This window comes from Carcharhinus amblyrhynchos, chromosome 3 (genome assembly GCF_965287045.1).
Source record: "Carcharhinus amblyrhynchos chromosome 3, sCarAmb.v2.hapA, whole genome shotgun sequence".
Taxonomy (NCBI): domain Eukaryota; kingdom Metazoa; phylum Chordata; class Chondrichthyes; order Carcharhiniformes; family Carcharhinidae; genus Carcharhinus; species Carcharhinus amblyrhynchos.
Window position 1 is genome coordinate 108151065 of NC_137326.1, and position 27168 is coordinate 108178232.

At 38.7% G+C, this 27168-nt stretch overlaps 1 protein-coding gene across 7 annotated transcripts in view; it reads right to left on the reverse strand.

The window, feature by feature from the left end:
- Positions 1 to 1382: 1382 nt before the first annotated feature.
- The window catches only part of LOC145340999 (polyamine-transporting ATPase 13A3-like), a 131903-nt gene continuing 106117 nt past the window's right edge, over positions 1383 to 27168 (reverse strand). For 6 of the 7 annotated variants that reach the window (XM_080185659.1, XM_080185660.1, XM_080185661.1 and 3 more), the window contains 5 exons: positions 25284 to 25462; positions 19740 to 19828; positions 15714 to 15794; positions 8470 to 8556; positions 1383 to 6533 (listed from right to left, as the gene is read on the reverse strand). In XM_080185659.1, coding sequence (XP_080041785.1) covers positions 6321 to 6533; positions 8470 to 8556; positions 15714 to 15794; positions 19740 to 19828; positions 25284 to 25462 — 649 coding nt within the window. In that variant the 3' untranslated portion in view covers positions 1383 to 6320. The remainder of the gene's footprint in view (positions 6534 to 8469; positions 8557 to 15713; positions 15795 to 19739; positions 19829 to 25283; positions 25463 to 27168) is intronic. The other variant, XM_080185663.1, reaches the window with a different exon arrangement.

Sequence of the window (27168 nt, forward strand, 5' to 3'; positions counted from 1 at the left end):
TCAGTGACATTACCATAACTCCACTGCCTCACATTTAGATATCATAGAATCACTACAGCACAGAAAGAGGCCACTTGGCCCATCGAGTCTGCACCGACCACAATCCCCCATATCCCTATATATTTCCCCACTAATCCCTCTAACCTACACATCTCAGGATACTAAGGACAATTTTAGCATGGCCAATTAACATAACCTCACATCTTTGGACTGTGGGAGGAAACCAGAGCACCTGGAGGAAACCCACGCAACTATGAGGAGAATGTGCAAACTCCACACACATAGTAACCCAAACCAGGAATTGAACCCAGGTCCCTGGAGCTGTGAAGCAGCAGTGCTAACCACTGTACCAACATGCCACCCAAATGATATGAAGAACAAGAATCTACATATAAAAGTGAAATCACTTAATTTGGTAGTTCTGATGCCATTGATTTTTAAATATATTCTTATATATATATAACTGTCATTGACTTGACCAATATTTGTTGCCTATCCTGAATCATCCCTGAGAAAGTGGTGCTGCGCTAACTTTTTGAGCTGCTGCAGTCCATGTGCTATAGGTGCATCCACGGTGCTGTTAGGAAAGAAGCCCTGGTGATACATTTCCAAGTCAGGATGTTGTAGGAAAATTTGCATATGGTTGTGCTCCCATACATCTGCTGCCCTTGTCCTCCTAGGTGGTAAACGTCATGGATTTGGAAGGTGCTGCTGAAGGAGGCTTGATGGATTGCTGCAGTGTAGATAGTGAAGGGAGTGACTACGTTAAAATGGCGGATGGGGTGCCCAGATTTCTCCCACACGTCTTCCCATTATGAAAAGATTAAAAAGACTGCAGCCATTTGCTCTTCTACCTCCATCTATAAAGACAGCTTGCACTTATGCTTTATCAATTGGGTAGCCTTCAGCAAACGGCACTAGTCAGAGTCATATAGCATGGAAAAGGCCCTTCGGACCATTGAGTTTGTACCAGCATTAACTATCACTAAAGACGCACCAAGCCCATTTTCCAGCATTATGTCCATATCCTTGAATGTTATGATGTTTCAAGTGCTCATCCAAATATTTTTTGTACTTTTAAAAGTTGTCAGGTTTCCGGCCTCCACGACCTTCACAGAAAATGCATTCCAGTTTCCCACCACCCTATGAGTGAATTTGTTTTTTTCTAATTTTCTACCCCCTCGCCCTAAAACAATGCCCCCTTGACCAATCCAGCCAATGAGGCAGGGTTATTCAGGATGAATGCATTGTCTTAAGCAGAGTATTGGGGGACATACTTGATATATTTAAATGCACTTACTCCCCACACAAAAATAATCTAAAGCTACAGCCACACATTTGAAAAATGTTTATTCTTTTGTAATAAACTATAAGAAGCAGAATTTTCAAGATTGAGATCATAATAATAGCATGACACAATCATGCTATAGGTAAATTAAATGAATGTTACATATTTACATACATAAATCCACTACCAATTTTTTTATACAACAGAATAAGAAAGATCTAGGTAAATCAAAATAAATAGAATAAATTACAAGTAGAAAATGTCATCTTATATACAAAATCTTCTAAAAGTTTAAAATGTTAATTTTAAGATGTGAAGCAAATTCGGGAAGCTGGACCGTTTATTTGATTAAGTATTTGAGCATTATTTGTAAACTGTAGGGATAAATTTGAAGGAATTAAAAAAAAAGTCCCACAACTGACATATTCTAAAATGAAACTCCCTGAGGAATAAAGATTTGTTTAAACATATAAAATTACAAAAAATATATTTACTCAAAATTAAAATATAATTTTTTTTTATTGTTTGTAAAATGGTTTTAAAAATCAACTTATTATTAGTTGTCTTTGCTTTTATTATGTTCCAAATAAACTAAGTAATGTCAATAGTTATTTGCAAACCTAGTGCACAGTTGCCACTGTTCTTATTCAAATATATACATTATTAAAAAATATAGCACTCCAAAATTCCAACATAAAAGATAAAAATTCTGGAACGCAACAGATTCTGCCTGGATGAAACACGCAAAACGGGTGAATTGTTTCTAAAATTCTTAAAATCTCTTCAAATTAAAGGAAAAAATACACAAGTGCTGCTCAAGTAATTGCTTATTATTTTTTAGATGCTCTGCAACAAAAAACTGATTAAGGAACAGAACAAAATTGCAAATAGGCCAGTATTTTAAGTTAATTTTTTTTAAAATGGCTATTCGATATAAAAATATCTAGTTTTAGGACCAATAGTTTAAAATAGTCAAGAGTAACCAGTCTCATATTTATACACATCTGCTCCAAAGCACTGAAATCATTTCAGTTAATGAATATGGACTGTTCCAACTTAAACTGACAACTACATTACTGATGTATTGATATTGGAAAGAAGAAAGATGTTAATCATTCTCCATTTGGGGCAGTATATATTATTTAAATTTTTAAAAAAGTTTATTTATTAGTCACAAATAAGGTTTACATTAACACGGCAAAGTTACTGTGAAATTCCCCTAGTTGCCTCAGTCCGGTGCCTGTTCGGGTCAATGTACCTAACCAGCACATCTTTCAAATATGGGAGGAAACCGGAGCACCTGGAGGAAACCCATGCAGACACGGGGAGAACATGCAAACTCCACACAGTGACCCTAGCCGGGAATCGAACCCAGGTCGCAGGTGCTGTGAAGCAGCAGTCCTAACCACTGTGCTACTGTGCCGTTAGCAGACAACGGATCTGATATGAAAAACCAGGATATTTGCCACTTAAGGAATTTTCAACTGGATTTCAATGGTTTTCCTTTACTGTAAATTCAGTGCTGCATTAGTTTTCACTCTTAATCACTCAGAATATGATTTTAAGTGATATCAAAACTACTCAATCGCCGAAAAATGAGGTCTGAAAAAATACGCTAAATAAAAATTGTTAGCAGCAGAAATGCTGTTGCAGCAGTTTTTGACATCTAGCATTTTATACCACCTTCTATTTATATAACACCTTTAATGTAGTAAAACATCCCAAGAGTTATACAGGAGCTTTGCCAAATAAAATCTGTCACAGAATCAAACTAAGGCAGATGAACAAAAGGTCAAAGAGATGAACTTTAAGGAATGTCTTTAAAAAGATGAGAGGTAGGTGAGGTGGAAAGTTTTAGAGAGGGTATTCCAGAGTTTATAGCCTTAGTAATGTACCTTAATATGAAGTTGGTGTTTGTTATTTTAATTAAAAAACACTCTGGGTTGATTCTGAACCAATGCACGGCATCATCTTCTACATTACAAGATGCACACACCAACACAAGTCAAAAAGTGACCCTGGATAGAAACATCTCAGCCACTGAGCAAATATTCTCAAATAGATATATATGTCTGTAGTTGAGGTGGCTATTTTGCATAGAAAATACTTCCCACAGACTTTACACACTCTCATTTCACAAATAGATGAAAAAAAATAAATGTATTGCACATTCAACCAAAATCTTTTACATACATGTGATGATAAAACATTTTTTCATGAAATTAAATGCATTTGCGAAATAAATAGCATCAAGTCAAAATTTGAAATTATAGACAAGCAAGTGGATGGTTTACAGCACAAGATATATTCATGCAAATATATATTCTTTGGAAATCTCAGAATATCCATAAGCAGAAATGAAAATTGATTCAAAAATAGGCAGAGAAATCACCAATTGTGGGTGTGGATAGAGCTGGGAATTAAAGTGTGACTCTAAATATGCGCAACCTATATTTATTCTTTATGATTCATGCATCATGAATATCTGCCAACAGTTCCACGTAAAACAGATGTTCATAAAACAGATATTTACGAGCTGCATCTGTATGTAGTAGGCCAGGCAAAATCTATTACAGAAGAATGCTTTGCTTTTCATCTGCAAATCTGAACAAAATAACTTTATCATACCTAACAATGCCTTTACCAGTGATCGGTGTTATGGAACAGAGATTGATGTGAATAATAACATACTCTTCATCTTGAGATGGAAATAAAAGATTGTCCATCAGAAACCTATACAGTATCATCCATTTGGAACAGGTCAGAAGGATGCCATTTCAATTTCTTGAGCCAAATAAAAATCAGAAGCTACTTTTGTGAAGAACCCAGCATGAATGCTATATGAAAAGATCATTGGCTCCATTTGAGAAATGTTTAAAATTTCCACAATTGTTCTTATCTGCACATCTTACCACATTCTAATTCCACTGTTGTCAATCCCCAACAATTTCAAGTACTGAATCTATATAGTATACCAGAGTCTTTATAGCCAAATGGGATAATTTAAAAGCAACATCATAATATTCCAAGTGTACATTGACATTTTTATCTTATATGAAGAGGCAATTAGATCTTGCAATTGAGTGCTCAATAGTCAAAAAATTCCACAACTAAACTACTGCAAATAGCAGAGGATTGCAGCAAGTGTGATCAACACAAATTTAATTTTAGCACTATTGATTTATACCACTTATAATCAATGAAAGATAAATTAAATATTTGAGTGATCAATGTCAAATAACTCTGGATTCCTTAGAGGTAAGTAACCGAACAGTACAGAATCTACAGCTTAGAAACAGATTATTTGGTCATTATTTTTCTCACCATGCGCCTCTCCCAATCCTTCCCTCCCTGCCGTTCTATTCCTATCTGTCTCATGTGTGCATCAAGCGTTCTCTTGAAGGTGGTTTGCTTCAATTACCAAAAACTTGTATTTTTAATCTGGTAAAATACCCCAAGACAGCATACAGCAGTATAATCAGATAAAAAAACTGACTCCAAACCAAAGAAAGACAGTAGCGAAAGTGGCCAAAAGCTTGGTCAAAGGTGTAGGCTTTAAGAAACAACATAAAGGAGAAGCAAAAGAGATAAAGAGGTTTGGGGAAGAGAATTTCAGAGAAGAGGGCTTAGGCAGCTGAAGCAACGGCAAGCAAATGTGGAATTAAGGAAGTTGGGGATGGACAAGATGAAATTTGTAGAGGGAAAATACTGCAGATTCTGGAATCGAAAACAAACACAAAAAATGCTGGAAACTCTCATGAAGTCTGACAGCATCTGTGGAGAGAGAACAGAGCCAACATTTCGAATCTAGATGACCCTTCATCATTGAAATTGGTGCCTAGGGAACAGGGTTTATTGCAAGGCTAAAGACAATTGCTATTCCACTCCATGTAGCAGTGAGTTCCACTTCTCAACTCAGAGAAAATTTCTAATGAATTCTTTATTTGATCTTTTAATGGTTTTCTTTTATTTATGCCTCCTGGTCCGGACTCTCTAACAAATTTCTTCACATCCAAAATTAAAAAATGATGTTAAATGCGTCTATTAAGTCTCTTCCAGATTGACGAAGCCTCAAACCAACTCAATTTCTCCTGCGTACTTATTTCCAACCACTGTGTTAAAAACATATCCACATATTTTTTCCATGTATTGTTCATCTCTAAGGGCAAAAGGATGCATACATTCAATAAAACTTAGGAATTATGCAACATTTTCCACCTGCACTCTCTTCGCTCAGAGCTTCACTCACATGGAGCACATACTGACAAATTACATGTACATTTCCTCAATTTTCAGGGCATTAAAATTCATGCATGAAAAGCTTGTACTCTTTATTAAAAAGTCTCTGTACTACATTGCATGATTTGTTATTGCTTTGTGACTTTTTATGCTAAACCTTTGCAAAATTGCAGTACAACACTTGATTTTTGTTGGGCTTATTTTGCAAAAACACAGGAAAAAATGTTAGCTTCTGCTGCAACTCTTGTACATGAAGCAAATCTTATGCTTGTTCAGAAAAAAATTCAGAGAGCCCATTATACAGAAATTCAGTTTTTAGTAATATAAGAATTTTTTTTTTATCTGCTCTTTACTATCTGTAGAAATTGATTTGGGTTCAGAAATTGGTCAGTTGCATAAATGCAGTTCACTGCATGCAAGAAGCTTTTCTTCCCTCAAATAGGCTGTATAACTTTGCTTGTTTGCTATACTCAAACTGGCATTACTTCTAGATCTGAACACCAAAAAATAATGAAGAAATACTGTTTTTAAAACTAATAATATTTATCTAAATTATTTTTGCTGTATCACATTAACTGTTCTTGTTTCAATTATTTTAAAATTGCTTTACCTCCAACAAAATAATTTAAAAAACGTGCTTCTGTATAGCCTGAAAGTCTCTCTTCTCCCTTAAACATAAAAACAATTGCTAGTTATCAAAGTCTCCACATATAATTCCACATATTCCACATTGCCCTTTCTCATCACTGTTATATTACACCTCGCTGTTAAAATATTGTAGCGATGACTCAAATCAAAGTTTTTTCTGTTCAGGTATTGTAATTATTTGGCTTGCACTGTTCTCATCGGGTTTCTTTTTTGCTTCTGTGGTTGTTTTGGGCTTTGGAGGCCAATCAGGATCCACTAACAGTTCCTGGGCTAGATGCATATACTTGGCCTTTGGTTTCCGTTTTTCAGAGCAGAAAACAAACGATAAGCACCTCTTGCCTTTTCGGTCATGGACTTCCTTTAAAAATGCAAAAGAAAGTGTTAAAATTAAGATGTTGATTTAATTAAAAATGTTTTTTTTAAGTAAAAATATTTACATGTAATGCTTACTTTGTGGTTGCAATCTAAAGGCTTGCAATTTCAATTTTTTGCATGAAACATGATTAGCCATATTACAAATGTCCACATTTTCAAAGTCTATTTCAGCATCAGTTCTATTTACTGAAAAGGTCTCCAGTTAGGGCTACTTATCATTAAAGAAAGAAAACAATCAACCATAAGGGTTTTGTTCATCTAACTAAACTGTCCGTAGTCAAATTAGGAATGTGCCTAGAATATGAAACCACAATGGCAGAATGTTAGTTAAGTAGTCTGCCACATTCACTCCTGATACGCAATCTGAGACAGAAAATTTACCAAATATGTTATAGGTATTTTCCATTCTGATTGTTATTACCCTATTTCTAACAATACAACGTTGAACTAAGGACTCTCTGTGATCTGAAATGGCTATTGTCTTCAGTGGTCATAATTTTTTCAGTAGGTAAAATGCCTGACAGGCCTGACATAAATTAAGTTGTTTAAATTTACTGACAGCAAATAACCATAGAATAATAATTATAACCAAACCTTAAAATAAGTTAACTTTAAATCCTACCTGAACAAGAAAATATATCACACGATCTCTATTCAGAAAGTGCTAGAAAACAGGTTGACAGCATCTGTGGAAAATCAACATTTTGAGTCTGGATGACCCTTCATGATCAAGGGCCATCCAGATCTGAAACGTTGGCTCTATTTTCTCTCCACAGATGCTGTCAGACCTGCTGAGATTTTCTAGCAGTTTCTGATTTTGTTTCAGATTCTAGTATCTGCATTTTTTTGCTTTTACACTACAGCTGTAATTTTTAGAGATGAGCTTCCCTTCACCAGGTCAGATTCCCTTCCTAGATTTAATTGAATTTACTGACTATCGCATGGCTTTTTGTCCTGTTGTCCAAGGCAGTGGGAGTTTTGGTTGCCTGATTATTGATTCACCTGCATGTCCATCAATTAGACTAGTTCCTGCACTTTAGTCCCTGGGGTATGGGTCTCAAGAAAGTATCTTCTGTTACGTTAGAATGAATGGGAGTATTCTAACAATAAGCTAATTGATTCCTATCATCTCAGTCCTCAGTAAACTGTGAGCAGTGGTATTCCATACATCAACTGTGTAATATATCCAAATATATATAGGTACTTTCGTTAAATTCAACTGTTTTTTTAAAAAATCCACTTTATGACAAAATTGAAGGATACCCTGACTGAAATTAGTAACTTAATAAAATTTAGCAACTTTGACCAAGTGGAGGTTTATTTTGAATGAGCCCTTTTCTCTGACATACATAGACATATTGTATACGCACATATGACTATGATTGAACAATAAATGCTGAGTTGCCAGTGCTAACCACATCCCAGGAATGATTTTTGGTAAAATTGTCATTTTTAACAGTTAGTGGTAAATATCAAAATATAAGCGGCAAAGAAATTAAATCAGTCTGAATTATTCTACCAATATAAAATTTGTCACATGAAACCAGATTATTGGAACCAGTTTTAGTTCAGGCATAGTTCTCTTGACAGTTGACAACTACTTAAAAAAAATTATACAAGGCACATTAGAATAAATAAGCAATGCTTAGAAATAAACTGGAAGCACATTACAAGTAGTCTCAACATTTACTTGTAAAGTCAAGCTTAGTCAATTCTATTTTTAAATAAGTTATGTCCTTCAAATATGTTTAAACTGGTTAATGCTTCCAAGTAGCAAAGTAATGAGGGAATCTTCGAGCAGCTCAAACAAAAATATCAACAGGATCAACAGAAAAGGAGAAAAAAAAACAATTTTGTTGCATAAGCACTTTGCAAATATTTACTAAATATAGCAATGCATCAGAAGAGTTAAGTCCAACCTGTTTGTAAGTGGCTGTGAAGTGATTAACTTCCAGTCCCTGCCTCTTGAACACAAGTTTCCATAGGATCAAGTCAAGTACGATAGTCTGTGAGATATTGCAGTAGTGGGGAAAATTGAGACTAAAAAAATTAATTTATGCATGCAAATGATCAATTTCAACATTCAGCTAACTGCAATTGTGTAAAGTATTTGGAAAATTACTGCAGTGCTTTCTTAAGATTCAAACAGCCAGATTTTGGCTACAGAGATGAGTAGTTCAGGTCAGGAAAGCAGAGAGCAGGAACAGATGATCGCCAAATGATCTGATTAGAAGGTCGGCCATAAGTCTCTGGGACTTCACCTTCTAACTCTGATACCCCTTCACTTCATGGCCCCTCATATTCTCCATGCCAACTCACACCCCCTCTCCCAACCTCCCATGTCCCCTCATACCGCCATTCTATTTCCATAGTCACTCATCCTGTATCCACTATGGATAGACCTCAGATGCCATATAGGGAAAAAAAACTTGGAACAATCTAACTCTCAAATCTGCACATTTGATAATAAAAAACCTTCCATTCATAAAGCCTACTCAAAGCTTTTAAATCTCAAGCACTGAATCTCAAACACACATTTCTCACATCAAAGACAACTAATCCTTTAGTAGATTTTTGAGGCTGTCAATCAAACTGTGAACTCAGCATCCTCTGCTAAAATAATTGCAGCTTTTGAAATCAGCTAAGCATTCACAATAATCTAGCATTATCCTTGGGGAAACGTCAACATAAATCTCTATTGAAACTGCATGATCGGGTGCTTTTTTCCCCTAACTTACAACTGACAATCAATGCAGCATACTAGAGGTGTTAAATACTCTAACAGATGCAGTCTGTTCTTTAAGTTAAAAAGTGGGGCACTTATAAAACTGCAGATCACGACAGTTATACAGGTCTTAGCTGTCCTTTAAGAGGTTTAAATCAATTTGCAACTTTTGAACTATGGTTTTAGTCCTTTACAACAGTGAAATTCGGGTCTGTTTGAACTCAGCACGGAGGTCAAATGGCTCTGTTGAGCTTGGAGTGCCATCCCGTGTGAATCATGCCCTACTCCTTTCCTCATACAACCAAATATCTCTTGTAAGTGGTTGTAGGACTTATGCATGTATGTCCCACCCACCATTAAAGGTCCACAAAGTCTTCCCAAGTCCGCTAAAATCTGGTCCAAAATATGTATTCAATTTATAGCCATTAAATTTTACATAATGAGAAAAAGGAACAAATGATTACCAATTGAGGAAATGACAACATATAAATGTGTAAAGTTCTAAAAATACTGCAACCTGAAACAATCACAGAGGCAAGCTACATGCAAAAGTGAATTTGATATTTTGGATTAAGCTTAAAATTCAATATGTACCACTTTAAGAAAAATAACTTTAAGCAGCTATTTAGCTGAAAAGAAATGTAAATCATAGGAAGTGCTTTCTTCACAATTACTTGCCTCCCTCCTGCCTGACCTATTTCGTTAGAAAACATAGCTGGTTACACATTCTCAGGGCCACTCACCAAAGTATGCGCTTGCTTCATTAACTGTACTAGGATTCAAATTATGGATATGAGTAGTCCATATCCCAGAGAAGCTCTATTTAATATGAGAGACAAGCTCTCAAGAAATCCTGGCTTTCAACGTGAAGCTTCCGACAGGTGAGCACGCATCTACAGCCTGTGGGTTGATCTGGGCAGGGCTGTCAATGCTTCCCTCCAATGCAGGCAATATACCTCCTTTAGATTCTCACAACATCTGCCATAGTGCTGCTGAGAAGAAAGGAGACCCAAATCAATGGACATGGAGGTTGACTCACCTATATCTTTTGATAGGAAACGAATGATTGAGAACTAATCTGCAGTGAAGAATAAAATGGTTAAGGATGTATGTGATATAAGGAGTGGAGCCATACAGCAAGTGGATCTCTTCTAGATTTATTAAAGATGTCCAGGGCATGCAGAAGATACAGAGGTGGTTTACCAGGATGACACAAGGGATGTGGGACTTCAGTTACGTAGTGTCGCTACCAGCTCTTTGGAAGAGTTGCTTAATTTAGTCCCAAACCACAGCCTTTTCCCAATAATCCTGCAAATTAATTCTCCTCATGTACATGTCCAATTGTCTTTTGAAAGTCCAATAGATCGGTTTCCATCAACACTTCAAGTAAAGCTTTCTAAATCTGAAAAACACTGGAAACGTTTCCTTTCATTTCTCCTCTAGTTCTTTACAAATTATTTGGGTGGCACAGTAGGACAGTGGTTAGGACTGCTGCTTCACAGTGCCAGGAACCCAGGTTCCCAGCTTTGCACATTCTCCCCATGTCTGTGTGTGTTTTCTCCAGGTGCTCCAGTTTTCTCCCACATTCTGAAAGATGTGCTCATTAGGTGCATTGACCCAAATAGGCACCGGAGTGTGGCGACTAGGGGAATTTCACAGTAACTTCATTGCAGTGTTAATGTAAGCCTTACTTGTGACAAATAAACAAACTTTACTTTAAATTTAGGGCTCTGGTTACTAACCCTCTTTGGCAGACCAGTTCCTCTCCAATTGCCTTATAAAATTCATTATCTTGAAAAAAAATTCTTGTCTTAACCTTTTTTGCTCTAGAGAACAATCCAGCTTTCAAAAAAAAATATTCTTTCATGGGATGTGGCTAGGCCAGCACTTTTTGCCCATCTCTAATAGTCCTTGACAAAGTGGCATTGGTGAGCTGCCTTCAAAAATCACAACAGTCCATGTGGTGTGGGTATATCCACAGAGCTGTTAGTTCCAGAATTTTCACCTAGGGATAGTGAAGCAACGGCAATATAATTCAGGATGCTGTGTGAGTTGGAGTGAAACTTACAGATGGTGGTGTTCCCTTGCATCTATGCCTTTGTTTTTCTAGGTGGTAGAGGTCGTGAGTGTGGAAGGTGCTGTCAAAGGATCCGTGTTGTTGCAATGAATCTTGTACCTAGTACACACTGCTGCCACTGTGTGTTGGTGATGGGCGGAGTGAACATTAAAGTGCTGAATGGAGTGCCAATTGAGTGGTTTTCTTTGTCCTTCTCATTATTTAATATGTAACAATTCTAATATCAATACCCAATACCAATACTTAGGAATCCCACTGCATACTTCTCTTCAGTCATGAAAACATCCATTCACCACTATTCTCTGTCTCCTATCCAAGTTGCCACTGTTTAATCCCAAATATTTCTATTTTTCAAATTTGCCTGTTAATTCATATTTTATCAACAGGCTAAAAACTCTCCAGTAAGCAGGAGTTGTTCACTCTTATCCTTTACATTATTTTCCTCCCAGTCTGCAGCACAGCAAATTTATGTCTTCCACTTGTGCTCTATTTTTTTGTTATGCATCCCTGAAATTCATTTTCACTACTTGTGTCTTTTGTAACCCCTCGGCAATGTGACAGGTCCTTTCCATTTCCTTAACTCTAACCAAAAAAATTCAGGTCACAATTGTCCTATCCCACTGCGCTAATTTTTCAGCGAAGCAGGCCGGGAGATTGTCACGTTGGCTGATTCGCAGGGTTCACACATGCATACCTGCCCTGATAGCGCCTCCCAGCGCCAGATTTCTGGTGGCATCAGCTCCACACCAGAAATTGACAGGGAGGTGCCAAGACCATTTAAATGGTTATTTAAATTTCATTAGCTGGCCTGGGAGTATAGTCTCTGGGCCTGCTGGCATCCTTCCCCCACTCCTGTGTCACAGTGGTTCACTCCAATGGTGATTACAGTAGCTCCATATTACTGGGGAACTAGTGGCCCGACCCAGTTGGAGTGAAGGGGGGCAATTGGGGTCCTCAGAGGGTCAGGCAGGAGGAAGGGTGCCCCTTGGCATTAGCATGCTGGCACTGCCAGCCTGGGCCCACTGGTACGGCCCAAGGGGCAAAGTGCCAATGTCCAGGGGGCACCTTGGCACTGCCCATTCGGCATGGGGCAGTGCCAAGGGTGTGGGGCCTATGGGGGGGGGATCCTTGCTATCGGGATTGGTGGGGGGAAGAAGGGAGGCCAGCAATAGGGGCTGGGGAACGAGGGGTTTGGAGATTGGTGTGGGCTGGGAGGAGGGGGTTCAGGAATGGTCGGGCAGGGCCACTGAGGGGGTCAGAGGGCCAGCAATGCCAGATTGTGAGGTTGGCCAGCAATCAGGACAGCAGCAGACAGGGGCCACTGCGCTTGCGCTGATCTCAGCGATGACAGATTGGCACATGCGCAGTGGTCCGTTCAGCGCTATGCTGCCAGCTTCTTGGGTGGGAATACCCTGCCCACTGTTTTTTAATGATATATATGGTAGTGACCTTTGCAGTGCACAGAGTGTGGGAGATTCTTCTCTGAACTCTCACTGAAAAAACCAACGTAACTTACTCATATGAATTCGACAGTTCGAATTTTTTTGGGAAAATTCCTGCGTCAGGCTTTGGTTGCTTCAGAATTTTGTCTGTATTTAGAACTCTAATCTACACTGCACCATTACCCTATCCCCCAACAACCATCCTTTCCTGGCCATATTTAAGCCAAATGTATCAAAACTCCACGTGAGTGGCAACTCATGCTGCAAACTCATCAATCTTATTTGTAACAGCTTTTGCATTAACACTTATGCATTTCAATGTCATGCTTGTCTATGTCACTAGTTTCCTCCATCTAATTTCTGCTCCTTTCACATTATTTATTCAGCTGTTTTTTGTCCTGTGTTTTCTATGCACCTTGATTATCCTCTCTGTTTCTACTTTAAGATGCTCCTCTCCCAAACTTAAATCCTCCTCATAGTATGTTAACCTCCCAGCAAGGAAAACACAGATCCCACCTTGCTTAGGTGCAACCGAAGCCTGTACTGCTCCTGCCCATAACTGCTTCCAATATCCTAGAAATCCTCGGCTCTTTGAAAAGTATTACACTTTCATGGAAGAAAGCACTTTAACTTAACTGTGTTGTCTATGAACACAAAGTCTGGTTGCAGTATTTTTAAAATGATTTTTTATTCATTGTATAAAATTAGATTCAATCATAAATTAAACTGTTTTAGAATTCTCATGGATTATACTTCTTTCAGAGCATATATCTGTGATTCTGATTAAATAATTAAGTGCCAATAAAAGGAGCAAATTACATTGTCCATCGTCAAGTTGTTCTACAAAGCAATTCTATTAAAAAAAAAGTGTAAGGTAGACTTGATTTTGTGGTTGTAATGACAGCAAAATTATCAACACAGACTATTATTGTTCTGTGAAACTGACAGCTTCTGGCGTCCACACTCGTGCAGGAAAATGTAGAAATCTAAAACTGCTGTGGCTTCCCTGCTCCTGTATATTGAACTAGTGAATTCCTTGTGGATGTAAATCTTTAAGAATCATTGAATTGATATAAACTTTCAATCCTTGCTTATTATTCTTCCTGTAAAATCCCTTGAAAAAGTTAAGCCTTGTTAAATGAAGTGTAAATGTGATTTTTAACACTATGCATAGTATGTCATAATCATTGCTGAATAGCTTCTCCAGCCACGAGAAACTAATTTTACATCTGCGAAATGTCAAAATTCTTCATTGCACAAGAAAGCTTCATGGATTTTGAAAATAATAATATACTTTTAAAGTTTATGCATTCCCAGTTTCTAATTTAGTTCCATGTGTAGCTCCAATCATAATTTTGTTTATTGTAAAACTTAAGAAAAAAATGATAAAACCTTCTTGTTAATTCCTCCTTTCTCCTGGTCTATGAAAAAAATCCAATGTGATTACTACTTAGTTTGCTTGATCATGTTGAATTGCTAGACTTGAGAGATCACCTATAGCTACCACCAGAACGAAATAAATATCTGGAAAGGTGGAAATCCACAACATAGAGCTTGCAATATCATTGTGACATGCCTTCTGTGAGGTTAAGAGTGAGCACTGCCATCTGGCTGCTAACTACAAAATGTGAGCTGTAGTTTCTATAATCCAATCAGTGATTCTAACAATTCTAAACAGGAAAATACAACTTAAGACATTTTTTCTGTAACATAAACAATGGTGAAAACATAGAAGTTGAAAAATTGAGTGAAGTCTCTCATTCTGCCTGTTTCCCCTAGCAGAAAATGTTGGTAATCTTGTGAATCTGAAATTTGCAAGCTGAAAAGTTTCAACAGCTCATCTTTTTCAGCAATATACAAGAAAAATTCAACAACAGTCGTACAAAAAAATACCAAAATTGAATTGTATTTTATAGCCACTTCTCCCCATCTCTTTTTAAACCAGAGAAAAATTCATCCAAATATGGCAATTGTTTACCATTAGGTTACAGAATTCTGTAATAGGCAGATTATTGGTGAAAACACAGCTTCCAGAATGTGAGGGTCAGATTTATTTCAAGAAAGTCCAATTAATCTGGTCACTGAGAAAACAATGATATAAAAGAATGAAATTGCAGCATCCACTTACCTTGCAAAATAAATAATACTCATGCTTAGCCTTATATAGTTACACAGAAGACACAGTTATGGAAAAAAATTGACAGTTGTAATTGTCATTTTACACCTGGGCCATACCTGTAGTGTATCAGTACTGACTATAATCATAAATTTGAACAGAGGAACCACTCCCACAATGTTGATGCATGACACATTACACCCCTAATAATGTGAGCTCCACTTCAAGCCTACTATATTTTTGCGACATGCTAGACATAGAAACGATTGATGTCACCCTAGCCTGGCCTTGGGACTGGCCGCTTGAAAACACAAGAAAGTTAATTTTTTATGTATCGTTGACTCAATGACTTGAAACTTACAGAACGTTTTACAGATATTTTCTAATGTGTTTTGTGCTTGGAATTTAGTGGGAAGAAGGGGATTTCTTGTAAACAAATATAAAAAGCACTTTTTTTATTTCTATTCCCATCCATTCAATATGTATAAGTATGCCATGATCATCACTAAACTGATATTAAATGTGGGTTATTCACAGACAATGGAAAATTGAACAATGACTGTATCGCCTTGAAAATGCTAAATTCTCATATGCATTAATTCACTTGGCAGCACTGAGTAAGGGAAGAGAACTAAAGCAGTTTTGAAGAACTGGAGGCTATGTGAAATAGCCAGAGATATTCCAATTTAAAACAGAGAGCTTACTTAATTGTAACAGAGAAATGAAACAGAAAAAAAAAAATCACATTTCTATTTACAATTGGGAAATATTGATGTACATTGTAAATTGCATTATTTACTTACCTCGGTTACAAAAGAGACAACTGCATTTACTAGTATTAAAATGAGCATTGTTAGCCGCCAACTATAAGGAACACAAACCAGCTGAAAAGTAATACAAATAATTACATTCTGCTTTACTATTAACTATTTCAATTTACTTTCAACTTATTTCTATTAAGCCAAATACATTTTAGTTTAATCATTAGATTTTTTTTCTTAATGGCTCAATCAAAATGCTACTTCTAAATACATTACGAGAGATTACACAAATCTAAAAATGAGAGCTAATAGTGTGACAAGTGTACGACATGTTATCTTTTTGCTCGATGTGATGATTAATAGTAACAGAAGGATTATTTAATTTGCATCCAATGTCGCCACCATGCATTCTTGGATCACTGTAACATGAAATCTTTTAAATTAATTCAGTTCCCCTTGATGCTGATATGCTCCATTTATACTGCAGATTTCATGGCAATGAGATAACTATGCAGCTACAATAATTGTGCAGTTATGCAAGTATTCTTTATTTTTTTCTACTAAAACCATTTATGATTCTGCAAACTTAACCTTCTTTCTAATAATTCCAACTTCTCCAATCTCTCCATAAAACTGAAGTTCCTGATCTCTTGTACCATTCCAGTACATTTCTCTTGCCCCTGCTGTGATATCTTTCTTAAAGTGTGGTGCATATAATATCCAAGTTGAGGCCTAACCAATGTTTTATAAATGTTTGGAATAACTTGCCTGCTTTTGTATTCTATGAATCTCTCAACAAAGCCAAGGATTCAAACATGCTTTTTTAGCAGCCTTTGCAATTTAAATATTTGTACACATACCCTCAAGGTCTCTCTCCTCCTGCTTCCAATTTAAAATGATTGTTTCAAATATATTGCCTATGCCTCTCTTATAAGAACACAACATAAGAACATAAGAAATAGGAGCAGGAGTAGGCCATCTAGCCCTTCGAGCCTGCCCCGCCATTCAATAAGATCATGGCTGATCTGTCATGACTCAGTTCCACATTCCCGCCCTCTCCCCATAACCCTTAATCCCCTCGCTTATCAAAAACCCATCAACCCGCGTCTTAAAAATATTTAGCGAGGCAGCCTCCACCACTTCAACGGGCAGAGAATTCCAAAGATTCACCACCCTTTGAGTGAAGAAGTTTCTCCTCCGTTCAAAAGGTATGACTTCATACTTCTCTATGTTAAATTTTGTCTGCCATGTGCCTGCCCATGTCACCAGTACATTTATATCCCCTAAAGTCTGTTGATTTCCTCCTCAATGTTTTCCAACTTCTATGACATCTGCAAACATTGTAATTATACCCAAGTCCTCATTATTAATATATATCTAAAAGGACTTCACGAACATCATGGTATTCTTCTCACAGAAAAACAACTGTTTATCATTATTCTCTGTTTTCCATTTAACATTACAACTAAAATGAAAACAGAAAAATGCTGCAAAAACTCTGTATGGCTAGGATTTAAAACATTGGCTAGAATTTCCTGGCTGATCATGCCCCGCCACCACTGCAAGTGGGAACAGAGAATTTGGCACTCAGCCAAATCTCCATTCTATTCACTGCAGCAGGACCAGACAATCTAGCTGCTGTGAAAGGCTGGAAAATTTCAGCCATTAACTACTTTTCTCTGCACAGATGCTGCCAGAGTTGCTGAGCTTTTCCAGTGTTTTTGTTTTCATTTCAGGTTTCCAGCGTCCACAGTATTTTGTTTTTACTACAAAATTGTATCTTTGCAGCCACTGTTCTTTCAATCTTTGGGCTTTAATTTTGCTCATCAATCTATTATGAGGTACTATATTGAAGGCCTTCTCAAAGTCCAGATACACAATATCAACCAATTACCCGTATTAATTTTCAGGTCTTATCTTCGCATTTTTGAGGATGTCCACAGTACTTTTTGTATTCAGCTTGGCTTTTTACTGTATTTCAAACCAGACAATTATCAAAAACTTCCTTTTTCTGTTTCAGTTTTATCTCTATATTTCTGATCAACAAGGAAACACATGCTTTGGATGCCTTTCCTTTCTTTCTCATGGGAAGGTGTTTGTGTTCACACTGTGCCCGTTGCTCAATTACTGTTTTGTCTACCAATTCATCCAGACAAGATTCTTTCAAATTAGTGAAATTACCCCTCTATCTAATTAAGTATTTTTACATTTGATTGTTTCATGACTATTGCTGAACTATTCTAGACCAAATGCTATTGTAACAATGTTTCTCAAATGTTTTCTCACTAAAATATGCTCCAATTTCCTCACTTCATTTTCAAGAACTGGATCCAGCACTTCTGACTTCCTTGTTAGGCTGCAGCCATAACTATTAAGAAAATTCTCTTGTCAGGCTGTTACTTGCCAGATCTTTTCATTGGAGGAACACAGCAAAGCCCTGCTAGTGGACCGTACTGATGGATAACACTTTACATCACAGGGTTTTCAATCAAAATCTTGTCAAACAGGACGGTGCACTGAGGACAATTGAGTGCAGAGGGCAGGTGCAGTTTTACGTTTTTACTGGATCACATTTAAACCAAAGACTGGTCTAAGGGAGTATATCCATTTGAACATACATAAAAATGAACTTACAAATTAGGAGCCGAGGTAAGCCATTTGGCTCCATCATGGCTGATTTGATTATGGCCTCAATTCCATTCTGTCTCGCCTCGATAATCTTTGGCTGTCTTGTTAATTGAGAATCTATCAATCTCTGTCTTAAAAATATTCAATGACCTTGCCTCCACTGCTTTCTGAAGAGAGTTCCAAACATTTACGACCCTCAGAAACAAAAAAAATGCTCATTTCCTTCTTAAATAGAAGGCCCTTTATTTTTAAACTGTGCCCCAGAGTTCCAGTCTCCCCCTACAATGGGGAACATCCTTTCAGCATCCATATAAAGTCATCTGAGGATCTTCTATGTTTCAAAAAGATTACCTCTCTATCTTCTAAACTCCAGTGGCTACAGGCCCAGCGTGCCCCAATCCTTTCTTCCAAGATTACCACTCCCCCTACCCCAATCCAAGGTATTAGTCAATTGAACCTTGTCTGAATTTCTTCTCATTATTTATATTCATTCTTAAATAAGGAGACCAAAACTGTACATAGTAAACCAGATATGTTTTCCACCATTGCTCTTTCAACTGTAGCAAAACATCCCTACTTTTGTATTCCATTCCCTTGCAATAAATGACAACATTCCATTTCTTTTTCTATTCAGTCAAGGAACATGGGCACTATTGGCTGGATCAGCATTTCTTGTTCACCCCAGATTGTACTTGAACTGAGCGGCTTGTTAGGTCATTTCAGAAGGCACTTGAAGAGTCAACTACATTACTGAGGGTCTGAAGTCACATGTAGGCCAGACAAGGTAAGGATGGCAAATTTCCTTCCTTAAATGACATTAGTGTACCAGATGGGTTTTAACGACAAATAACAAAGATTTCATGGTCACCATTAGACTTCTAGAATTTTTAAAAATTGAATTCAAATTTCACCATCTGCCATGGGATATGAACCTGGGTCTCCAAAGCATTGCCCTGGGTCTCTGGATTACTAGTCTAATTACAATACCATTACACCGCCACCTCCGTGTGATTTGCCTTCCTAAGCACTTGTACATTTTGTCAATTTCAGTGTATTCCATGTTTGCAAATTCATGATTCAAGTTTCCAAACTCATTTGATTATGATCTTCAAAAGCCAGAGAATCAATTTCACCACAGTAAATTCTTATTAAAATAATGCTCATTAACAATGCCACCCTAGTCCAGCTTCCAACACAAAATATTGAATATTTAATCCACCCAGAAAACATGTTAACCATGATGTTCAGTGACACCAGCTTTTAATGATAAAATATTGGCAATATATTATTTTATGAAGGTTGGCAAAATATAATTATCTCATTGAAGGAAATAGGGAACACTCTGCTGTCTTTAAATGATAGTTTCAAGTCAGTTTAAATAATACAATCCTCCCTAACTACTCAACGATTCAGAATTTAAATGAGTTTGATAACTCTTACCTGAAGAACCTGATCAATCACCTCAACTGGAAACATCATTATGAAAAATATAAAGGTGTAAAGAAGTATCATTGTGACCACGAAAGGATCTGTTGACACAAAATAAATTATGTATTTCTGACAACAACTTGCATTTATATAGTGTCTTTAACACAGTGAAACATCACAAGACACATCATATAAGCATACAGTGAGCAAATGAGACATTAGGACAGGTGACTAACAGATTGGTCTCAAAGGAGAAAGAGACAAAAAAGTGAAGAGGTTTGGGGAGGGAATCGCACTGCTTAGGGACTAAATGGCTGAAGGAATGGCATCCAATGATGGGCTGAAACAAGTAACTTATTGAACAGGAGGTTAAAGGAACGTAAAACTTTTGAAGGGTTGTAGGGCTGGAGCTTGGTAGAGAGTTAGTTGATAGAAAACAAATGCAGAAGATGGATGGTTGTTGACTTCTTTTCCGGAGTCATCAATTCTGTCAATTTTGCCACCGATCAAGCCAGTCAGAATGCATGGACACTTGTGTTTATGGGTCTATCTGGCTTTCCACAGATGAAGTGCATCATCAACTGCTGACATGTGAAAATTAAGGCACCCAATCACTCAGGAATTTACATTAACATCAAGGGCTTCCATTTCACTCCATTGTGTAGCTGGTGTGCACCACAAGATGACTTTTAGTTTGGTATGTATAAGATTCTCAGGCAACTGCCATGATGATTTGTCCACTGTCTCTATCGTTTTGTGCCCTGAAGCTGACTTACCAGCTGGCTACTTAGGTATGAGGCTTTAAATGTGCTGAGCACATCAATCAGAGACTCAACACTAGTAGAGAATCCCACCCTCCCACCTCCTCTAACCTAATTATAAGTGTGGGGAAGTTTTTTTTTTGTTATTTTTTACTTTTTTTTTGCTGTTACCTGTTTCAGGGATGGCAGTTCGGGCAGTGTGCTGCATCTCCTGTGGGATGTATGTGGTGAGGGAATCCAGTAGTGTTTCAGGGGATTTTACTTGTAGGAAGTGTCTTAGATTGAAGCTTCTGGAGGAGCGTGTTAAGGAGCTGGAGGTGGTATTAGATGAGCTCCGCATAATTCGTGAGGCTGAGAGAGACATTGATAGGAGTTTTAAGGAAATAGTCACTCCTAGTAATCAGTCTTGGGTCAATGTAAAGAGGAGGGGAAAGAAGCATGTGGGAGGAGAATCCCCTGGGGCTGTTCCCCTCCAAAATAGGTTTTCGGTCCTGGAGGCTACAGTTGAGGAAGCATCAACTGGGGATAGCCAGAGGGAGCAGGTCTCTGGGGGTGAGCCTATTGTAAAAGCTCAGGTGTCTAGGGGATGCAAGAGATTGGGCCTCGTGATTGGGGACTCTACAGTTAAAGGGACGGATAGGAGAGTTGGTAGTAAGGGTAGGGATTCAGGGCTGGTGTGTTGCCTACCAGGGGCTGGGGTCCGGGATGTGTCAGAGAGGATATTCAAGACTCTTAGGGGAGAGGGTGATCAACCCCAAGTTATAATTCATGTGGGGACACATGACATAGGGAGGCTAAGGGAAGGGGATATTAAGCAGAGTTTCATGGAGTTGGGATGGAAACTAAAGGCCAAGTCAAACAGAGTGGTTATCTCTGGACTCTTGCCTGTGCCACGGGATAGTTTAGAGAGGAATAGGGAGAGGGAAAGTTTGAACTTGTGGCTGAGGGGATGGTGCAGGAGGGAGGGGTTTAATTACTTGAGCAATTGGGGCTCATTCTGGGGAAGATGGGATCTCTATAAGAGTGATGGTATACATCTGAACCAGAGGGGAACAAATATCCTGGGGGGTAAATTTGTGAAGGCTATGCGGAGTGGTTTAAACTGATTCAGAGGGGGGGTGGGATCCTGGGTAGAGGGGGTGAAAGTGAGGGGGGCATAGAAGGGGATGGCATTGCACGGCATTGTGAGGGTGGGGCGGAGCGAGGTTTGAAATGTATATACTTTAACGCGAGGAGTATTCGCAATAAGGTGGATGAACTTGCAGCGTGGACCAGTACCTGGGACTTTGATGTTGTGGCCATTTCAGAGACGTGGATAGAGCAGGGTCAGGAATGGATGTTGCAGGTGCCAGGGTACAAGTGCTTTAGTCGGAGTAGAGAAGGAGGTAGAAGGGGGGGTGGAGTAGCATTATTGGTCAAGGACTATATCACAGTGTCAGAGAGGAAGTTTAATGAGGATTTGTCTGTTGAGGTAGTATGGGCAGAAATTAGAAATAGGAGAGGAGAGGTCACCCTGTTGGGAGTCTTTTATAGACCTCCAAAAAGTTCTAGAGAGGTTGAGGAAAGGATTGCAGAGACGATCCTGGTTAGGAGTGAAAGTAATAGGGTAATTGTTATGGGGGATTTTAACTTTACTAACATTGATTGGAATAGCTATAGCTCTAGCTCGTTAGAGGGGTCAGTTTTTGTTCAAAGTGTGCAGGAAGGTTTTTTAACTCAATATGTAGATAGGCCAACTAGAGGTGAGGCTATATTGGACTTGGTGCTGGGAAATGAGCCAGACCAGGTGCTAGACTTGGAAGTTGGTGTGCTTTTTGGTGATAGTGACCACAATTCGGTTACGTTCACCTTAGTGATGGAAAGGGATAGGCATGAACCTCGGGTCAGTAGTTTTAGCTGGGGGAAGGGTAACTATGAGGCCATTAGGAGAGAATTAGGAAGCATTGGTTGGACTAGGAGATTACAGGGACTAGGAACGTCTGAAATGTGGAGTTTGTTCAAGGAGCAGCTACTGTGGGTCTGTGATAGGTATGTCCCTGTCAGGCAAGGAGGAATTGGTAGGGCTAGGGAACCGTGGTGCACGAAAAAAGTTGATTTGTTGGTTAGGAAGAAGAAGGAGGCTTATGTTCGGATGAGGCTTGAGGGCTCGGGTAGTGCAGTAGAAAGCTTTAGATTGGCTAGGAGGGAGTTGAAGAGGGAGTTAAGAAGGGCTAGAAGAGGGCATGAGATGACTTTGGCTGATAGGATTAAGGAGAATCCTAAGGCGTTCTATAGGTATGTCAAGAATAGAAGGTTGGTCAGGGCAAGATTAGGGCCAGTTACAGACAGTAGGGGGAAGTTGTGTGTGGAACCGGAAGAGATTGGAGAGGCATTGAACCATTATTTCTCTTCGGTGTTCACACAGGACGATATGAATGTAGCTGAGGAGGTCACTGGGGTGAAGGGGTGTAAAATAGAAAGTATTGTAGTTGATACAGAGGATGTGTTGGATATTCTAGAAGGGTTGAAAATAGATAAGTCCCCTGGTCCTGACGGGATTTACCCTAGGATTCTATGGGAGGCAAGAGAGGTGATTGCAGAGCCACTGGCTCTGATCTTCAGGTCGTCGTTGGTCTCTGGTATAGTACCGGATGATTGGAGGACAGCGAATGTTGTCCCATTGTTTAAGAAGGGGAGCAGAGACTTCCCTGGGAATTATAGACCAGTGAGTCTTACTTCTGTAGTGGGCAAGGTTTTAGAAAGAATTATTAGGGATAGGATTTATAGTTATTTGGAGAGTAATGAAGTGATTAGAGATAGTCAGCATGGTTTTGTAGCGGGAAGGTCGTGCCTTACTAACCTTATTGAGTTCTTTGAGAAGGTGACCAAAGAGGTGGATAGGGGTAAGGCAGTAGATGTGGTATATATGGATTTTAGTAAGGCGTTTGATAAGGTTCACCATGGTATGCTTCTGCAGAAAATGCAGATGTATGGGATTGGTGGTAATTTAGGTACTTGGATCAGGAATTGGTTAGCAGATAGGAGACAGAGGGTGGTGGTTGATGGTAATTATTCATCATGGAGTTCAGTTACGAGTGGTGTGCCTCAGGGATCTGTTTTGGGGCCACTGCTGTTCGTAATCTTTATTAATGATCTGGATGAGGGTATAGTTGGGTGGATTAGTAAGTTTGCTGATGACACCAAAGTCGGAGGTGTGGTAGATTGTGAGGAAGGGTGTCAAAGTTTGCAGGGTGACTTGGACAGGTTGCAGAGCTGGGCCGCGAGGTGGCGGATGGAGTTTAATGCGGAGAAGTGTGAGGTAATCCATTTCGGTAGGAATAACAGATGTGTTGAGTATAGGGCTAACGGGAGGACTTTGAATAGAGTGGAGGAGCAGAGGGATCTAGGTGTATGTGTACATAGATCCCTGAAAGTTGGGAATCAAGTAGATAAGGTTGTTAAGAAGGCATACGGTGTCTTGGCGTTTATTGGTAGGGGGATTGAATTTAGGAGTCGCAGCGTCATGTTGCAACTGTACACAACTCTGGTGCGGCCGCACTTGGAGTACTGTGTGCAGTTCTGGTCCCCACATTACAGGAAGGATGTGGAGGCTTTGGAGAGGGTGCAGAGGAGGTTTACCAGGATGTTGCCTGGTATGCAGGGGAGGTCCTATGAGGAGAGACTGAGGGATTTGGGGTTGTTTTCACTGGAAAGAAGGCGGCTAAGAGGGGATCTTATAGAAACATATAAGATGATTAGAGGTTTAGATAGGGTGGATGGTGATAGCCTGTTTCCTCGGATGGAGAAATCTAGCACGAGGGGGCATGGCTTTAAATTAAGGGGGGGTAGTTATAGGACGGATGTCAGGGGTAGGTTCTTTACCCAGAGGGTGGTGAGGGACTGGAATGCCCTGCCTGCTGCAGTTGTAAATGCGCCTAGTTTGGGGGCGTTTAAGAGATTGGTGGATAGGTTTATGGACGAAAAAGGAGTGGTTTAGATTAGTGGGTCAATGTTTTTTTTTAAAAATAGGACTGGTCGGCGCAACATTGTGGGCCGAAGGGCCTGTTCCGCGCTGTAATGTTCTATGTTCTATGTTCTATGTTCAAGGAACGATACAATGAATTATATATGATCAACGGGTGTATAATGGAATGATCCATCAACATGCTGAAGTTGCACTGCAAGTGCCTAGACAATTCTGGAGGCACTCTTCAGGGTGTAAAATTGTTGTAGCGTACACAATATCTCACAACAGCAAGCTTTGGACTTGCAGCAGGACAACGCTAGAGAGTCTCATGAGATGATTTCAAAAAAGAAAAGGAGGTTGTGGCAGAAATTGATGGGGACAACGCATCACCAGCAGACTGCTGCTCAATTAACATCACTAGCATTAGCATGAGCCTTTGGGCTACTGGTTCAGTTACATTATCACTACTCTGCCATCTTCCCCTTGTAACAACAAAATAATCTTGGGATAAATTTTGTTGACATGGTGATGAAAGAAGCTTGAAATTTTAGGAAAAGATAATCATAAAAATTTGCAATTAGTCTAGACAATGAGAGTTTAAAACTGCAAAGTAAACAATTCCACTTATAAGAACATATTCAAACCCATGGTAAGTATTGCAGACAATTGCAGATTTCTACAGAAGGAAGAAATCCAACAAAGGAAGTGTAACATAATCCCCTAGCTTCTCCTATTAAATTTCTGATTCTTAGGCTCAACATAAACACTCCCCTGGCTAGCAGGAAGTACACTGTTGTGAAGCTCACTGGGTGAAACCTAAACCATTTTAAAGTATATGAATAAACTTACAGTTTTTATAACCAGGTTGTCGAAATGGTTTTCCTTTACAAAACACAATGGCTACAATGAGGTATTGAAAGCATGAGATGAAAAACACTGTAATATTTTCATAGTTCTTGATATTCTTCTCATCGTGAGGATAAGTATTGTTTCCCAGTGTTAAGTTTGTTTTTGATGAACTGCAGGCACTGTAATAAAATTATAAAAATTATATTACCTTCGATACTAAATGGCTCAAAAAGAACATGGTACTGACTGAGTAATGTAAACCATAATATTCTAATGCTAATGTTGATTTTTCTTTGTAATAATAGGAAGATCAAAGAAATAAATTATCCAGATTCCATACTGAAATATTTGATTTGATTAATTCCAAACTAAGATATTCAAAAATGCTTCATGACCAATTGAAAGTGTTTAGGTTACTGTTTTAAAGTGTAGTTATTCGTAGGCAAGCGTAGAAGCCAAAATGTGCAATCATGCAAAAACAATTATAAAATTTGGCCCAAAACAAATCAACTGTCCTTTCATTCCAAACTACTGTCCAATGGCCTTTGCTGAAAATTTGTACATGTGCATGCCCAATGAACATTAATCAATGATGGGGCCCTTTCCTTTGATGGCAACTAGAATGTGTTTGCTCATAATCCAAGCTCGTGCATGAAGGACAGTAAATAATATGAAGTACTGAATGGCTACTGCAGTAAGCAAAGACATATCTTTTTAAATTTGTTCACTTTCAGGAGGAGCGAATTAAAAGAACTTTAAAAGTTAAAAAGAATGAGAATAAAAAGTTACAGTCAAACACTTAATTTTGCTCAAAACTCAAGCTGGCTTGTATAATATTCTGCTAAACCAGCAATTATAAATCTGATCAATGCATTTGAAACAAATGCTTCTGATTCTTCAGTTATTGAATTTAATGGCTATGTGATACATATGACCAGAAAGGAGGAGGTTAATTCTCAAAATGTGTTGAGTAAGCTGTTGCCCTCAAATTCTGGTCAACTGACGCCACGGACAAAGACACTCAAACCCTCAAATTACTGTACAACGCATTTCTTTGTTGTACTCCAGCAACTTACTTCAAAAGTATCAAACTCTACTACACAAACTTTTGCACACCAATCATCAAACCTCATTATACACAAAGTATTCAACTTCTGTTTTTACTTCGTTATACATGAAGTAACCTACGGCGGGGGGGCGGGTAGAATCAGCCGCAGAGGGCTGCAATAGCTGGGGGTGGAGGGGATCGGCTGGGAAGGTGACTGACAGATAGAGTGATCTGTGCATGTGCAATTGCGCCCCCTGGTATCAGCAGTCGGCTTTCCGGCAACCTTAGATGCCTCCATACTTCTGCTGGTGGAAAATAGATCAGGCTTCATTTATTTTCCTCAGAGTGAGGTAAGATTCGTTTAACTCGCCCAAAAAAGGCATGATTCTCTCTCATTTTTACACTCTTTCAACACTTAGAATTTGTTTTGTAAGATCATCTCCGGGGTCTTGCTGTTTCTTTTGCGATGCTAATCATGGGTTACTGCTGATGATGTCTCTGAATCTCTCCTTCTTATATAGATATACTAATCTGGTACTAATCATGCTTCCAGTCACATACTCAAAGGACAGCCACTAATCAATCGATGAATAGGAATTTTCTCCCAGGCCACAGCATGTTTCGCTGCAGAGGGAGATGGTGTGTCACGCACTGGCAGTGGGAGCTTATGGTCCTGCCACTGTCAATTGGGTTTTCCATTGAACACATCCCTTGCTGCTAGGAAACCCATGGCAAGGGTGTGCTATTGACGGGATTGTAAAATCCTGTTGGCATGAACGGTAGCAAGATTTCAGTGACTGTCTCTTTGGTCACAAATGCTGAAAAGTCATATCTCTC